At 24.0% G+C, this 16,151-nt stretch overlaps 1 protein-coding gene across 15 annotated transcripts in view; it reads right to left on the minus strand.

Moving 5' to 3' along the window:
• LOC122860330 (FH1/FH2 domain-containing protein 3) overlaps positions 1 to 16,151 on the minus strand; it is an 89,468-nt gene that overhangs the window by 30,886 nt on the left and 42,431 nt on the right. Inside the window, exon 1 of one of the 15 annotated variants that reach the window (XM_044164111.1) lies at positions 6,562 to 6,843. The exons of 13 other annotated variants lie outside the window; for them this stretch is intronic. In XM_044164111.1, coding sequence (XP_044020046.1) covers positions 6,562 to 6,641 — 80 coding nt within the window. In that variant the 5' untranslated portion in view covers positions 6,642 to 6,843. Of the gene's footprint in view, positions 1 to 1,850; positions 1,950 to 6,561; positions 6,844 to 16,151 lie in introns of those variants that run through there. One more of the 15 variants, XM_044164112.1, reaches the window with a different exon arrangement.

Here is a 16,151-nt window from a genome sequence, read left to right on the forward strand (position 1 = left end):
ATGTTTTTAAGGTCAGAAACACTTTTCACCAATGGATCATAAATCACTTGGAAAATTAACTATATTTTCAATTTGTTTTGGTAAAATTAAATCTACAAATAATTGATTTGACACGCCGATTGATTTTTGTCTATAACTTTTTTTTTTTTTCACTTTTATTTCTTCTCTATTATCATCTCAAGAAAATTCTCATCAACTTGACTATTTTTATTTATTTTTTATTTACAATGTTTTTAAAATAATAATAAATAATTTACAAAATTATTTCATGACCAATGAAGCGATTAGATTGATTTCCCATGATGCTTAAAGCTAAATCCAACAGTTATCATTATAAATTTACAAATAAAAAAAAAAAGTAAATAATTTCTTCTTCATAAATTTTATATATACTCTGTTGAAATTATATGCTCGTTAACTAAAGAAATAGTATGTTTAAAATAAAAAAAAAAAAACTTTAATGTAATTGATTGGTAAAACGCTAATAAAATAATTACAAGTTAGCGTTTTGTATTTAATAAAAATGAAAAATTAAAAAAAATTAGCCTGTTTATTTGAAAATAAATATTTATAAAAAATTAAAAATATATTTTTTTAATTTTTAATAATAACCAACTGGTTTATTTTATTTTTATATTGTGTGAAATTGGGACTGTTAAAATTGTTGTATTGCACACAGGTGTGAGAAACATATACAAATTAAAAAGTCATTTTTTTTTTAGTTAAATTTTTTTTTTTTATTTAGCCTAGTCATGATGCACGCAGGTTCATGTTCAGGTGAAAGTCAAGGTAGATCTTCTTTATCATTGTGTTTTTTATTTTTATTTTTTTATATTATTAATTTAATTTAGAATGTGACTGTTGACTTTTTACAGTGAGACAAAAAATAAATAAAAATGTTAATGAAATTCTATGGAATTAAACAAGAAAAATAAACATGAAAATTTGTGGTATAATTACAAATTTGCTTGATAAATTGTTTGTTATAAATTGACTAATAGATCGTGGGAAATTGGACAACTATTATCAGACCAAAATCTACTTTAAAATACATTATATTGGATAGAAGAGTGACCAACTACGCGGTTCAATTATTCAAATGAATCGATAAAAGCATTCAAACCCATCTCTATAAATTAACACCTGTTGCTATTTACCATAACAATCTTAAACTTGTCTTGAAAAATTTTTAAAAATGATTAAACTATTAATGTTTAAATATTCTTTATCATGAATAAATAAATTTATGAAAAAAAAATTTTAAAAAATAGCAAATAATTAAATTATCATTTAAAACAATTAACAACTATTTAATTAATTAATAATATTTTAAACTTGATTTATAAATCCATTGAAAATATTAAAATCAAATTATCATAATTTTATAATTTCATAAAAATTCAAATAAATCATGTTTAAAATTTAATGAATTAAAAAAAAAATTAACTAAATTGTAATTAAACAAAATTATTAATTTTGAATTAATAAATCAATTGAAAATATATATTTTTTTGTTTTATATAAATTCAACGAAATTTAAAGAAATTGTTATTTATAAAAAAAAAAATACTCTTTTTATTGGTGAAATTTTAATAAGCCAATTTCAATTCGTTGTCACGTATAATTATCATGTTTCAAATAATAATTTGAGAGTCATTCATTCAAGTGCATGATACCATGTTGCTTTAATTCGTTAAAAATATGCATCGACATTTCGTTGTATATTAAATTTTCTTTTTACCTCTTCATCATATACTTATGTACTCTACATTTTCCCATTTCCCATAAATAATTTGACTAATCACAATTAATTTTAATTAATTAAATAAAAATTGAATAATAATATTTACCAGTAAGGTGGCATATTGACAAATTATCATTTCCTTTATCATCCAATAATCACAATAAAATTAAATCCAAAAAAAATATAAAAAACAAATTAAACCAACTAAAATAAATTGAATAATTTAAACTAATTTTTAAAATTAATAAACAAATAAAATAAATAAAATTTCAAGTTAAAAAAATAAAATTATATTTTTAAAAAAAATTGTCACTTAATCCTTGGTAAAGTTAAAATTAAAATTTTTTTATTATTAATAATAATTAATGTTGAATACAAGACAGTGGCTTGCAAGCGACTGGAGACTCAACAATATTTTCTTGTACATTGCATTCACCATAGCCCCCATAAACACAATAGAAAAAAGAAAGGTGTTTTAGTGGTGGGAGGTATATCAAAACGACTTGGTTCTTGATTTTTATCATGACTATATGTACAAAGGATAAATGTATATTATACACATATAATACCAAGTTACACTGTATAAATATATGTACAATAATAAAATGTATATATGTGTTTGTATAAATGATATATAAAAAAAATTTAAAAAAAAAAAAAAAATTCAAGAAAGAAGAGAGCAATAGAATAAGGGACTTATGATATTTTCTGTACCTATTCTTCTTGCAACTTGCACGCACCTTATTTACCTCACGATTATATATACATGTAAAAAAATTAAATAAATAAAATGTATATATACATGTTTAATACAACCGCATATATGTCCCTGAACCTCAGTGTGGTGACTCTGCGTGTCTTACGGTATTCATAAAATAACTTCTAGGTGTTTTAATTTATCTAACGGTTTAAAATTAATTGTTAATTGAACAAACATATTTTTCATATTGACTTGTGTTATATTAATTATTATATTTAACTGTTAAATAATACTTTTTTATTTATAAAATTATTATATTTGTTTTTTTTTGCTGTTGGTTTTTGATTGTGTCTTTTTTTGCTTTTTTTGATTTTTTTTTTTTATGAATCAATAATGTAATTATTATTAATAGGTGATGTTGAATAATAGTTTTTTTTTTTTTTATTTTTTGTTAATTTTTATTGAGGATAAGGGCAATGGCACCTGGCGACTTCCTGAATACAAAAAAAAAAAAGATGAGAAAGAAGAGAAGAAAGAAAAGATAAAAGGATGGGATGGACCGTATAATGGAACTCATTAATCTTTGGCTGTTATGATGAAGATACTGATCTTCAAGAGGTTTCTGTTTCAGACTGATGATTCGTTGTGTATTTGTGTACAGGCTTATATACTTGAAGACCAACATAACTTGACATGGTTTGAAAAGTTTTGGTTATCAAATTCACTCAGTTAAATGAAGAAAATTTTTTAATAAAATAAAGCTACAATATATAAATTTCTAAAATAACAAGAAATAATAATAAATTCAGGTTGAAGAGAAAAAAATTGATATCAAGTTGCTTGTATATCGAATTGTCTTATTATTATAAATGAATTGAAATATTATTCAAGGCTTTTTATTTTCACTTGACCTTTTACAAGCTTATTTCGTTGCAATTTCTTTTTCACGTAAATATTATTTTCAGCTGATGTAAAATCATACGATATTTTTTTATCATTATAAAAGTGTGTCAACAATGATAATGAATATAAAAATATAAAATTTTATTGCTCTCGAAATAAATCATACAAGTATTATAAAATAGAAAAATAGATTAAATTAATTAGCTGTGATTTGGAGGTCAATCTTCACGTCATTTACATAACCACCAGAAAAACCCAGAATTATTATTGATATTGTCAAGTTATAAAATTTTAAATTATTTAAAAAATTATCTAATTTACATTTATACGCATATTATTTTTATTAAATACAAATGAATTCAGTGGGACATCAAAACTATCACGGTATTTTTAGAAAAGTCATTAGTAGTTCAGTATAAAGACACGAATTTTTATCGATAATCTTTAGTAATAAAGAATCAGTCTGATGAAAAAAGTTCAACTTGCTTTTGCTAAGCTATTTTAAATTTAACCAGGTAAATAACATATTATAATTATTAGAAAAAAATTAAAAAAACCTTCTAGCCTATCAGACAAAAATTTAAATTGAAAAATCATGTAATTTTTAATTATATTTACTTTATAAAATCAATCAATAATTTCAGGTATATAAAACGAATATTTCACGCTAATTAAAAACAAAAAAAAACTAATTTAACAATGCGTTGCATATTAGTTTGTTTGTTGGTGGTTATTGCAATGGTCATTATTGGAACAAAAGCTGGTCCTACATTTTATGATGCTGTACCAATAGTATCACAAACAAAGTTAGTAATTTTATACATGCTAGGTTATAAAAAAGAAGCTCAAAAAGTACACGCTAATTTTAATAACATGACCCATTTATTTGAAAGTGTTAAAACCATTGACGAAAGTATACCTGTTTGGGGTCATACAAAAGCACTTATAACAGAAATAATAGGTGATCATGAACATGCTCTTCAAATATTTGAAGCAGCACACAGATCAACATGTATTATTATTGGTAGTTTTGTTATTGTTCCACCAATTGGTGGTACAGCTGGTTTGCTAGTAGGAGATTCATCATCAACAGTTATAGAAAATAAACCAGTTGGTATTTTTGATCATGCAGTACGTTTTGATGATAAAACAGCAAGTGAACATATAGATGTAGTGTTAGATATAACACTTGCAGCAACTACAGAATCTGATTTAAGAATAAATTTAAATCTAGAAGAAACAGCAACTAAAAGATATTCACTAACATTGAGAATGGAAGAAGTTGGTCATCCAGACTTATTGAATGATCACGCATCTTTTACATCAAGACTACGTAAATCTTCTGGGGCATTATTACAACCTTACACGCCTATGGATCATGTTAAAAAAAATGATACTATTAATTATCTAAGAAAACAAAAATATCGACGATTTTTTTAGGCTTAATATTGTTATTAATAAACACAGTAAATTTTATGAATTAAAATATGAATAATCATATTTTTTAAATAAATTTTTATCATTTTTAATTATTGTTTTTAAATTTATAAAAATATGTGTGAATGATGCTGATGATGGATTATTTATCAGTCATATTCTTGACAATATTTTTTAAACCGATTCAGCTATGTTAATTTTATAAATAGTCAGCAATTTATTTAAAGAATTCATTTATTTTTTAAAAAAATGTATATGTATTTTTTTTTAAATAAAAGCTTCAATGTTTTGAGAGAGGAAATGTGAGAGTGGTGAGTTGGTTAGTGCACTCATTGACTTCATGGTCATCTAAAACTTCCGGTCTTAATAAACGAGCTAAGTATTCTAATGCGAAATACATGTCAAAAGTGTCATAAGACCACTCAAGTTACATTCTTCTTTTTTTGTAATTTTGTCACGTTCATTTTTTATTTCAAAGAAATTTTTAGAAAATAAAAAAATTCAATTATTATATACACTGTAAAAAAAAAAGAAATAAAAAGTTATAATAATTTTAAATTTACTTGTATTCATTTTAAGCACAAACAATTTTTTTTTTTCTATACAAAACTTTTTCTATTAAAAAAAAAAAAACGAGGAAGTATATTTTTATGATATTATTTTCAATTTTTCAGTGACAAACAAAACAAAAAATTTAAATCAAACGAAAAAAGTATATTCAATAGTGTATTGAGTTTGGATATCCGGTGATAGATTCAACATTCAACTCAACGATACACCGGAACAACCCAGTGAAAGAAGTATACATGATGAAAGAATAAAGCTACTTTGAGTTAAAAAAGGATAAAAAAAAAAAAAGCTCTAGCTGAAGAAAACATCTCAATGCGAAAACTTGACTAAAGTTTTTTTGCAAATACAATGTACTTCATTTTTTCTGTATCATATTTTCAATTCTTTTTTTTTTTTGCTAAAAATATTATCTGTTTATTCAAAAATCCACTAAGATTAGTGCTATCTTTTGGGAATTGAAAAGAAATGTAAAACATATCATATGTCAATAAACTTTAAGACTCTTTCAACTTTGCAAATATTGACATTGTCAAATTTTAAATTACAATTTTTATCTCTACAAATTTATTTTTTTATCATTTCCAAAGTATCATAATCAATAATTAATTTCAAATAATTAATAATCATAAAAAACAATTATCATAAACAAATATCAAAACAATATAAATATAAATATTTTTTTTTCCCTTTAAATTACTCGAAATAATTTTTTTTCTCGTTAAAAATTTAAAAATTATTTGCGTGTCGTCGTTTGGGATATAACCAGTAGTACAACAGTAATAAAAATTACATGCATACTTAAATTAACGAAAGAAAAAAATTCAAATAAACAATGAAAAATTAATAAACTTGAAAAGTAAGTCAAATATTTTTTTTTCGTATTTTAAAAACACGTGATCGCATTACTATATGCAGTAACTTGTCCCTCAACAACTTTTTTTTTTATTTTGTTAAATGTTTTTTTTTTTATTTAAGCGGCTCGACAAAGAAATACCGGATTCACACATCTTTATTTTATTTTTTTTTATAACAGCTTTATCATTATTATTTTTGCTCTTCATGTTTTTGAAGAGTGATTTTTAAAAAAAAATGTTTTCTCATTAAAAAAAAATAAATAAATGTATATGTGAGTAACTGTGTATATGGAATATATTGAAAAATAAATATTTCAATGAAAAAAAAAAAATTTATTTGAATTGTATAATACCTGCAGAAACGACAGTAGCCGCGACCACAGTGTGGAATAATATCGCCAGTGTGGTTTTGCTGTATTCGTAGACCAATCATGACGTTGCAATTGTACAAGTGGTATTATAGAAAATATAATAAATAAAATGTGACCGAGTATATTGAATATAACCGGCAAATAGAACACTCAATCTGACTCTCCTCGAGAATCGATTACTCTTATAAACAACACAAAGATAACGAAACAAGAACCAACACAAACATTGACCTTCTTCAATACAAAAAAAAAAAATATAATTAAGTATGAAAAACACTTGAAATTTTATACACCACTTATATACACTTGCAGATAATAAATAAATTTACTTTTTTTTTTTTTTAAATGAGATATCGACAAAGGATTTAAGCGCGCAATGTCTGATGTCCAGTGAACGACTGAATGACGGAAGCCCAGTTAACTGATTGCCGACAAGAAGTATTCAGGTGAATGTCCCACTTGCTGAAGATGAGACGCGACAGAGTGGCTACAACTTGCCCAAGTAAACTTGACCAAAATTGCTTATTCCTTTTTTTTTTTTTTTTATTTTATTTTAATTTACTTCTCGTTTTTTTTTTTGTAAATTTAAATTATGAATTAAAAATAAAAAAGATTATTAAAATATATATATTTTATTTTAAATAATAAATGATTATTATTTTTAAATAAAATTACTTTTTTTATTTTTACAGGTATGTACTAGTTATTTTTTATTTTTATTTTTTTTTGTGAATTTAATTTTGGCATATGTGGATGCACGTGTATATTATGATGGTTTATGAGAATTCAATGGACTGCATTTATATCTGCAATGGTAATTTATTTATTCATTTTTTTTTTGCACAAGGATGATGATGGAAAATAAGAAGATGATATATACTAGTAAAGAAAGTTTTTGGAGTGATGGGTAGAGACTTCCAGGGTGAAAGAGAATACAAAGAACGATTTAATATTGAATCGGAACACGTCCCGGATATATATATTTCTTTTTTTTTTTTTCACCAGACAAAGAACTGGCGAAAACAAAAAATAAAAGAATATTCGAATAAAATATATATCAATTTAAATAAAAATAAAATAATAATCATGTGAATTACTGAGCTAATTATTACATTTATTTAACAAAAAAAAAACATTCCAATTTTCTAGTAAATTTATTTTTAAATTTTATTTTAATATCTAAACAAGATTTTCTATTGAATTAATTATTAAATTTATTTTGACAAAAAAATAATAAATATATTAATTGAATTAATTTTAGTATTTTTAAATTTATCATAGTATTTTTTTTTTAATTAACTGACTTTCGCATTTAAAGAAAATTTCTATGTTGATGCGAAGACAGCCGTTTGAAGAATTCGATTTCACTAATTTATTATGAATTTATTTTTGATAAAAAATTTTGAATATATATTTTTAATAAAATATATTAGAGATAAAAAATGTATTATATTATCTATTATATTTTTTTTTATAATTGAAGAATAGAGATAAATAAAAAGGAAGAATAAATGAAGAGTTATTGAAATGTTGTAGAAGGAAGTCGACGTGGGAAACTGGAATATTAACCGTGAAAGGTCTAGCAAGGAATAGACACACCTTTAAGGATTCTTTGAATTTGTTGAATTTATATGTTTGTTTTATTTATATTATTTTTTATATTTTTGCAATAAACAACAAACACGTGTTTGTTGAGTCGCGTGGGTGCGTGAAATCATGAAATTGAAGAAATCAAGAATAGTACTGACCTAGCTCGGGTGGTCTCTTGTCTATACAATAATATACAAGTAAAAGTTTTTTAATAATAAAAAAAAAAACAAACAAACAAATAAATAATAACGGAAAATTTATATTACGATGTAATCAAATGAAGCGACAGCAAGTTGATGATTTTTAATTTTTTATTTCAGTAAATAAAATCACTGACTCGAAAGAAATTTTTAAAAATACTTAAAAAATATTAATGCTCTCATCATCAAGAATAAATATATATCAAGTAATAAAAAAATGATTTTAAAATTTTTATATATTATCCTATAAAAATGATTTTTACTTGTGTATAAATTTTTTATTCATTTTTTTATCACAAAAATTAGAATATTAATTTTATTTGTCGTTTGATTTTTGCTTTAAAAATTTTTTTTGTCTATTTATTTTGGAGCAGATAATTTTAAGGAATTTATATCAAATTACCGAGTAAAACCAGAGTGTGGTTACTTGATTAATTAAACAAAAAATAAATATATATAAGAATCAGTTAATAATCTCCAAAAATACCATGAACCAGACACGAAAAAAAAAAAAAAATAATGATAAACCTCATCGAAAAATAACAGGTCACACCACAAGATATATCATCAAATAACCGTTAAATTTCCTCGAATGACCGGTTACAAAGTTTCCCTGATCCCAACCATTTACCATCATATTGTGGTGGTACTTTTTAAAGTTCATCACAACCAAGATGCTCCCAATTCTCGTTGGCCATTAAATCAAACGCCTTGTAATATACATACAAGTGTTTACTCATATACGAATAAACACCTTTTTACTATCATCAACACTTTTAAGAATCTATATAAATATAAACAACCCTCAAAAAAATAAAACTATCATTATATTTATATTTTTTATATACCCCAATAAAAACAACAGTTGTTTTATTTCTTCAAGTCGTTTTCGCTTCATAGCACTTTTTCATGGCAAAAAAAAATTCAAAATAAAAATACAAGTTGATAAATAATAAATAAAAAAAATATCTTTAATAATAATTTACAAAATTAAGAATAATTTTGTATATTTAAAATAATTAGTCATCATAATAATATTAAATCGATCATAGAGAATTTCAACTCGAGTCTCGACTATATAATAATGGTTAAAAAAAAAGCATTATCCATGACGTTTATAAAAATTTATACACATGAAAAATCGTAAATAGTTGTAAAATATTATTTGAAAAATTTGAAATGACATTTACATGATTTTAAAAAATTTTTCACGACTATAAAAATACAGAAAAAAATATATAAAATAGATAAAAATAAATACAGATGAAATAAATATATTTTTTTTTATTTTTCCAACGAATCATGTATGCAGAATAGCGTTTGGCATATGTGTATCAACGGTTTATCGGATATCCTATAAATCGTGAGAGCTTACGGAGCTTGTCCCCCCAAGGGAGATGGAAATGATGTCACGGATATGCTCCTTGCGACACCCCTGGGGACGATATACGCAGTAAACACGCGGGTTATATGTCAATCACCATATATACACAGACAACATTGTTCACATTTCACTCTTACTCTTATTTAAAAATTTGCAAACATATTATTATCTATACAAACAATGTGAAAAAAAAAAAAAACAAATAAAAAAGTCATAAACTCGGCTTTAACTATATATCAACATGTAAAATAAGTATAAAATTTATTTAACCATACAAACACGACAAATTTAAATAAAAATTTATGAAAAAAAAAAAATTAATTTTCAACAAGAAATAATTACAGTTAAAAATTTGATAATAATTTAATTATTTTTTCATTTTTTTCTCGATAATTATTTGATATTTAATTAGTAAAGTAAAAAAACTGTATAAAATTGATAATAATAAAGAAAAATTATGATAAATTTGATAGAAAAAAAATCAAAAGAAAATTACAGTAAAATTTTCAATAATATATTTTTCATTTTGAAAATATTTTTAAATTTATTTGAATAATAAAAAGCAACAATGAATTATGTAACAATGATTTAAAAAAAATTTTCTATTTCAATGTTGAGAATATATGTATTTAATTTGATAAAAAATTGATGATAATGAATAAAGACAAAATGGGTAAAATACAATAAAGATGGAGCCAAGCCAGAGGGACAGATAAAGCTAAAACTGGTAACGTTCATGAAAGGCTAATGAAGACGTGTCGCTTGGTACGTGTTCTTGGAATACCTTTCGTCCTGGTCTGATGCAACTAACGTTGACTTGGCTTAACGACCCAGCATCGACGACGACGACGACGACGAAGCTTCGTTTCTCTTTTACTTTATACTTGGGTACTTGAAGTCCTTTTGGTAAAGCTTAATTGACGATTATCCACCCGGAGTTTGTCTGATATCGATCTAACTATTTTTTTTTTTTTTTCCTTTTAATGTTTTATTATTTACTTGATTTTACTATTTTTTTATTTATTTTTATTTGGTTAACCTCGAAGGAGATTTATTTATTTGTTATTTTTTTTTTCTATTATTTTTTATATATAATAGGAATTTGCGAGAATGAGAATAGGTTTTTATTGTTGTTGCTTGAGGGCAACTTGTACTTTTATACTTGGACATTATGAGGATAAAAATGCTGTTTTAGTTGTTATCTTTAAGGATTTAAAAATGTATTATTTAGTAGTATTTATTTATTATTTAGGTGTGCATTCACGACACACTTTGGTCTCGCTAAATTACATGAATTATGTGTTGCATGTTGCTGCACATATTGAAGGTGAAATGATAATATTATATATAAAAATTATAACGAAAAAAATTGTGGGAATGAAAAGTGAATCACAGTGATTTTATAAACACAATTGATGTCTTTGAATTTGCTTTTTTTTTAAATTTTTATTGGAGTGAAAGGACTTGTACTTTCAAATGATTGAAATATAAAAATTGTATGTTACTTTTTTTGTACAGACACGCATATATAGAAATTACCTGTATAAGTAAATTTATGAAAATGAAAAAAAAACAAACAATTTTATATAAAATAAAATAATTAAAATAAAGTTGGAGTCAAGGATCCGTATGGAGTCACGAAGGCATGAAATTAAAAGATGCGAAATGCAAACACAAAATTGTAAAGGGAGATACGGACGTATTTCGTTTGTCAGCTTGACGCATAATTTTCTATTTTTTTTTCTATATTTTTTTTTGCATACAATTTCCATTTTCTTATTTTTCCTTAATAAGTCCAGTGTATTTTTATAAATACATTTTATTTCATGTCTTTTTCATTTGAACAGCAAAAAAAAAGAAAAAATATATTACATTTTTTTTTTTCGTTGCTTGGAGTTGAATATGAAAAAAGAAAATAAGCTTAAAATTCAAATCAGGATATTTTCATCAAAATAAAATAAAAAGTATTATCATTTTATTTATTTATCTTTTTGTTTAATTCGCTGTTGGCAAAGTTGAGAGATATAGAATATAGAGTCCAACGAATGCTAATTACTAGTTATCGATTTGCTTGAATTTCCCGAGGGAAAATCCAATTTTATCTCGTATTTTTTTATTATTTTTTAACTCAAAATAAATGTAACTTTATTATTGTACAAAATTGACAATTATTTCGATTGTTGAAATTTATATTTTTTATATTTTTTTTCACTTTATACTCGTGTATATATCGAGAATGACCAGGCGAATTGTACAGAAATCATGTATTGGACACTTTTTCAACGATATATTTATGAAATTGAAACTTTTCGCCTGTATTTTCATTTCACAAAACTCCACGTGCACATAACGACATATCTTATATATATATATTAAATTTTTTTCTTTGATTTTAGCGCAATATTGTTTGGACTTTTGTTGGAATTTTTTTTCATCACGTGACACTCGGATCCAATTAACTTGGCAGAAGCCACATCTAACCACTATAGTTTTTCAATATATTTTTCATAAAATAAACAACAAAATAAATAAGAAAATTTACCAGGAAAAAAAGACCAAAAAAAAAACTCCAAACAATAACTAGATAAAAAGAGAAAAAAAAAAAAAAAATAGCAAAGTTTAATTTACCGTAAATATTTTTTATATTATAATTTAAAAAAATAGAAGAATTAAAAATTCTTTTTATATCAGAATAAAGATATGTGTGGTAAACCATGATGAATATAAAAAAGAGTGGAAAAAAGGAAAATGAATCAAGTTTCAAGACTATCAAAAAGTACAAGTCGTTGAAAATTTTATGTCAACTTTTTATGGCATCGTATAACGGACACCAAGGGTGCATCCCTCTTCTTTGCCTTTTTCCTCAATCTTCTATGCCAACTTTAACGATTCCACCTTCACTGCACATTTTCATGCCTCTTTTTTTTTTTTTAATCGATCTCCTGAGATGCAAAAACGAGCCTGACACAAGATAGTATCATTCTGGCGCCTCGTATAACTTTAAATCTTTTTTTCTACGTCTTAAAATTTTTTTTATTCACTTTTTTCTTTCTGCATTTCTTTTTCTTTGAATATATTTTTTTTATTTCTAGTTTCTTTATACTGTATTTTATATTTATCTATATATTTTTTTTTTTCCTAGATCCCGGAGGCCTCGTAGTGAGTGAACTTAACACGATCAATTTACAATTCCAATGATCACTGGACAAGGACACATAAAACCCAATGATTATATATATGTGCATACAAAATTCATCCAACTTTATTTATAAATAAAACAAAAAGTTTATAGAGATAAAAAAAAATATATAATCATAGATTTACTATATCAAGACTTTATGGATATTTATTGTTCAATATCTTTGGTTGAATTCATCATCCTCAAAATGCCTGTCACTGTTTGATCCGATTTTTTTTTTTAAATTTATTTTCCAATAGATATTTATTATCTATTTTTAAAATAATACACTGGAAAGTATAAAAGTATTAGGATCCTCTACTATAGAGAAGAAAAAAATAATTTAAATAGCTTATAGATAAAAAAAAAAATTATTATAAAAAAAAAAGCAGTAATCCAAATAAGCTGGATCAAATTTTGTATTTTTTATATTTATAAAAAAGAAAATAAATAATATATTGAATTTAGATTTTACTGTTTATAATATAATTTAATATTTTATTATAAATAAAAATATCCATCTGTTTTTTTTCGTTTAATTTTTGTAGAAATAAATTATAGAAAATATTAACATTTCCATGTTGAATAAACATTTATCAATAAAATAAAATAAAATATTATTATAAATCATGATTGTAAAGGTATTACAATATAATTATACAAATTAATAGAATATGTTTATTTTGTATGATAGATATCTTGATTGAAATTATGTATTAAATATATTAAATTCTCTTAATGTTTCATGTATTATGTACACATGGATAAACATATATACATTGTATATAGATGTGATATTTGAAATCAATTGAAATTGTGGAATATTTAATAAGTGAAATGTGAATGTTTGATCATGACTAACAATGCCAGTAGTAGTGGTATTAGTAGTAGCAGCAGCAGCAGTTTGTTGTCTGACCAGTGAGGGAATAGATCTCCTATTCTGTGTCTATCTGCACACAATGCCACCCTGATCTGACTCACAGAGGAATCTTTGATATCACCATGTACATGTGATTATACACCAACACAATACAAATACCCATATACATATATGCAAATATAATTTGATGATATATGTGTGATTAATGTGTAAATTTATTTTCAAATTTAATTCTCTTTTCTCATCTGAATCAAAGTCTCTTTGTTTTGTCATTTTTTAATTTTTATTTTTCTCAGTCTTTATTGTCACGAACATTTAAAATATGTCAACAAACACGTGACCTGTTTATATGCATTTCGTGATTTAATCGATTTTAAATTATTTCATCATTTAATATTTTATTTATATTTATATTTCAACATTTATTTATTTTAATTTTTTTTTTTAAATAAATATAACTGGTTTTTATTAGACTATATTAATAAATTATTAAATGACAATTATTTTTATGTTTATGGTTTATACATTTTAATAATATTCATATTTTTTATATATAAAATTCTTTTTCATTTTTTAACTGCATAAAAAAAAAAATGAAACAAGGAAAAAAATTGAAAAATTGCTTGAAATGTTACTTGACATAATGGTTTATAAAATAGTAAACAGAATGAACAAAAAAAAAAAGTAAAAAAGCAAAAAAGCGCTATCCCTTTATTTTTTATTTATATATATATGAAATTTTTTTTTTTTACTCTTCTTTGTTCGACAATGAAACACGGAAAGTCTCGAGTGCCCGGTGTACTTTCCCATCCGGCCGTTGCACAGTTACCGAGCCACTGCACGTACGACTTTCCTTCTGGAATTTTAGTAGAAATAAAAAAAACCGCGGTGGAAAAATAAAGAACTATCCGAAGCGGATAGAAGGACCAAAAAAGCCACCTCATCCCTTAAAACAAAAAAAAAAATATATTTAAAAAGGGAAGAAAATAAAAGTAGCGTATGCAATGGAAAACTTTTCTTCCACTATACTATACTTTGCTAAACTTTACTATTTTTTACTATTATTATCATCATTTTGTCCTAGACTTATACGAGTTAACGCCCGCCAAGTGGGTAGTCGTTATCTTTAATTTTTTTATATATTTTCATTTCAATAATGACAAGCAAAATGCAATTCATAATTCAAAAATTTGGCGCTTAATTTAAAATAATTTATTTTTATACACTTTTTTAAAAATATCAGCTGCTATAATTAGTCGACTATATACTGTCATTCAAAGTATGTGATATAAATGAAAATTAATTATCATCAAAAACTAAAAATACCAAAAATAATTTCATTTAAAAAATTTATTACGAAACTAATTTTGATAAGCACTTTGATGGAGAAAAAAAAGGGTAGTTTTATATTTTTTTTTTCGAGTTGAAAGAAAAGTTTTTTGTGTATTTAAAGTGGGTTCAAATTGAATTAATAATAGTAGTTTAAAATACTGGACAAAAATAATTTACTAGATTTTATTAATGATTTAATAAATCGACTTTTCTCCAGTACACAAATATGACAAATACATGTGTGTGTTAATGGTAGAAAAAAATAAAAAAAAGGTGGTTGTATTTGTAGTGAATATAGTGAACCATTCGCGGTTGCAACTTGTACCTTCTTGGCTATTTATACGTCCACAATTGCATTTTGCACTGATCGTAAATTAAATCGTAACGAGCAAACGCTTAATTCTCGATTGAGTTTTTTTTTTTAATTTATTTTTCTCCAGGTTTTCCTCTTCATTCACTTTTATGTCTTTAGTATGTGACACCCAAGACACATCTTATATACACCATAATTTATTAATTTATATTTTATTTATAAGTTTAATTAAAAATAAAAAAGAAAAGCTGGTTTTTTATTTTATTTCAACGATGGAGAAATAATAATATTATTTTTATTTCTAGCTGTCATGTAAGTTGATCTCGTCCGGTTGACAATGATGTGTTAAAATATTTATAGATTATATTTTTAAATATTAAAATAAGAGTTGAGTGATACTGTAAATAGATATTCAACGCCCACAATAAATATATATTTCAGGGCAATATGCACCGACACACGTAAAAAAAAAAAATCAAACAATTACTTGTGTATGTTGAGTGAAAAAGTTGGCTCGAATCGTGTAAAAAATCCGGAAAAGCTCGGGATTGACCCTTGGCTTTTCTCGTCCTTTTTCGAAAAAAAAAAAAAAAACATTTAAAGGTAAAGAAAAGAAAAAATAAAGGGTTGACAGAAAAAAAAATTGCGGTGAAAAAGAAAAATGAGATGAAAAAAAAAATATTGTCCTAGTTTTT

This window comes from Aphidius gifuensis, linkage group LG1 (genome assembly GCF_014905175.1).
Source record: "Aphidius gifuensis isolate YNYX2018 linkage group LG1, ASM1490517v1, whole genome shotgun sequence".
Classification (NCBI taxonomy): Eukaryota; Metazoa; Arthropoda; class Insecta; order Hymenoptera; family Braconidae; genus Aphidius; species Aphidius gifuensis.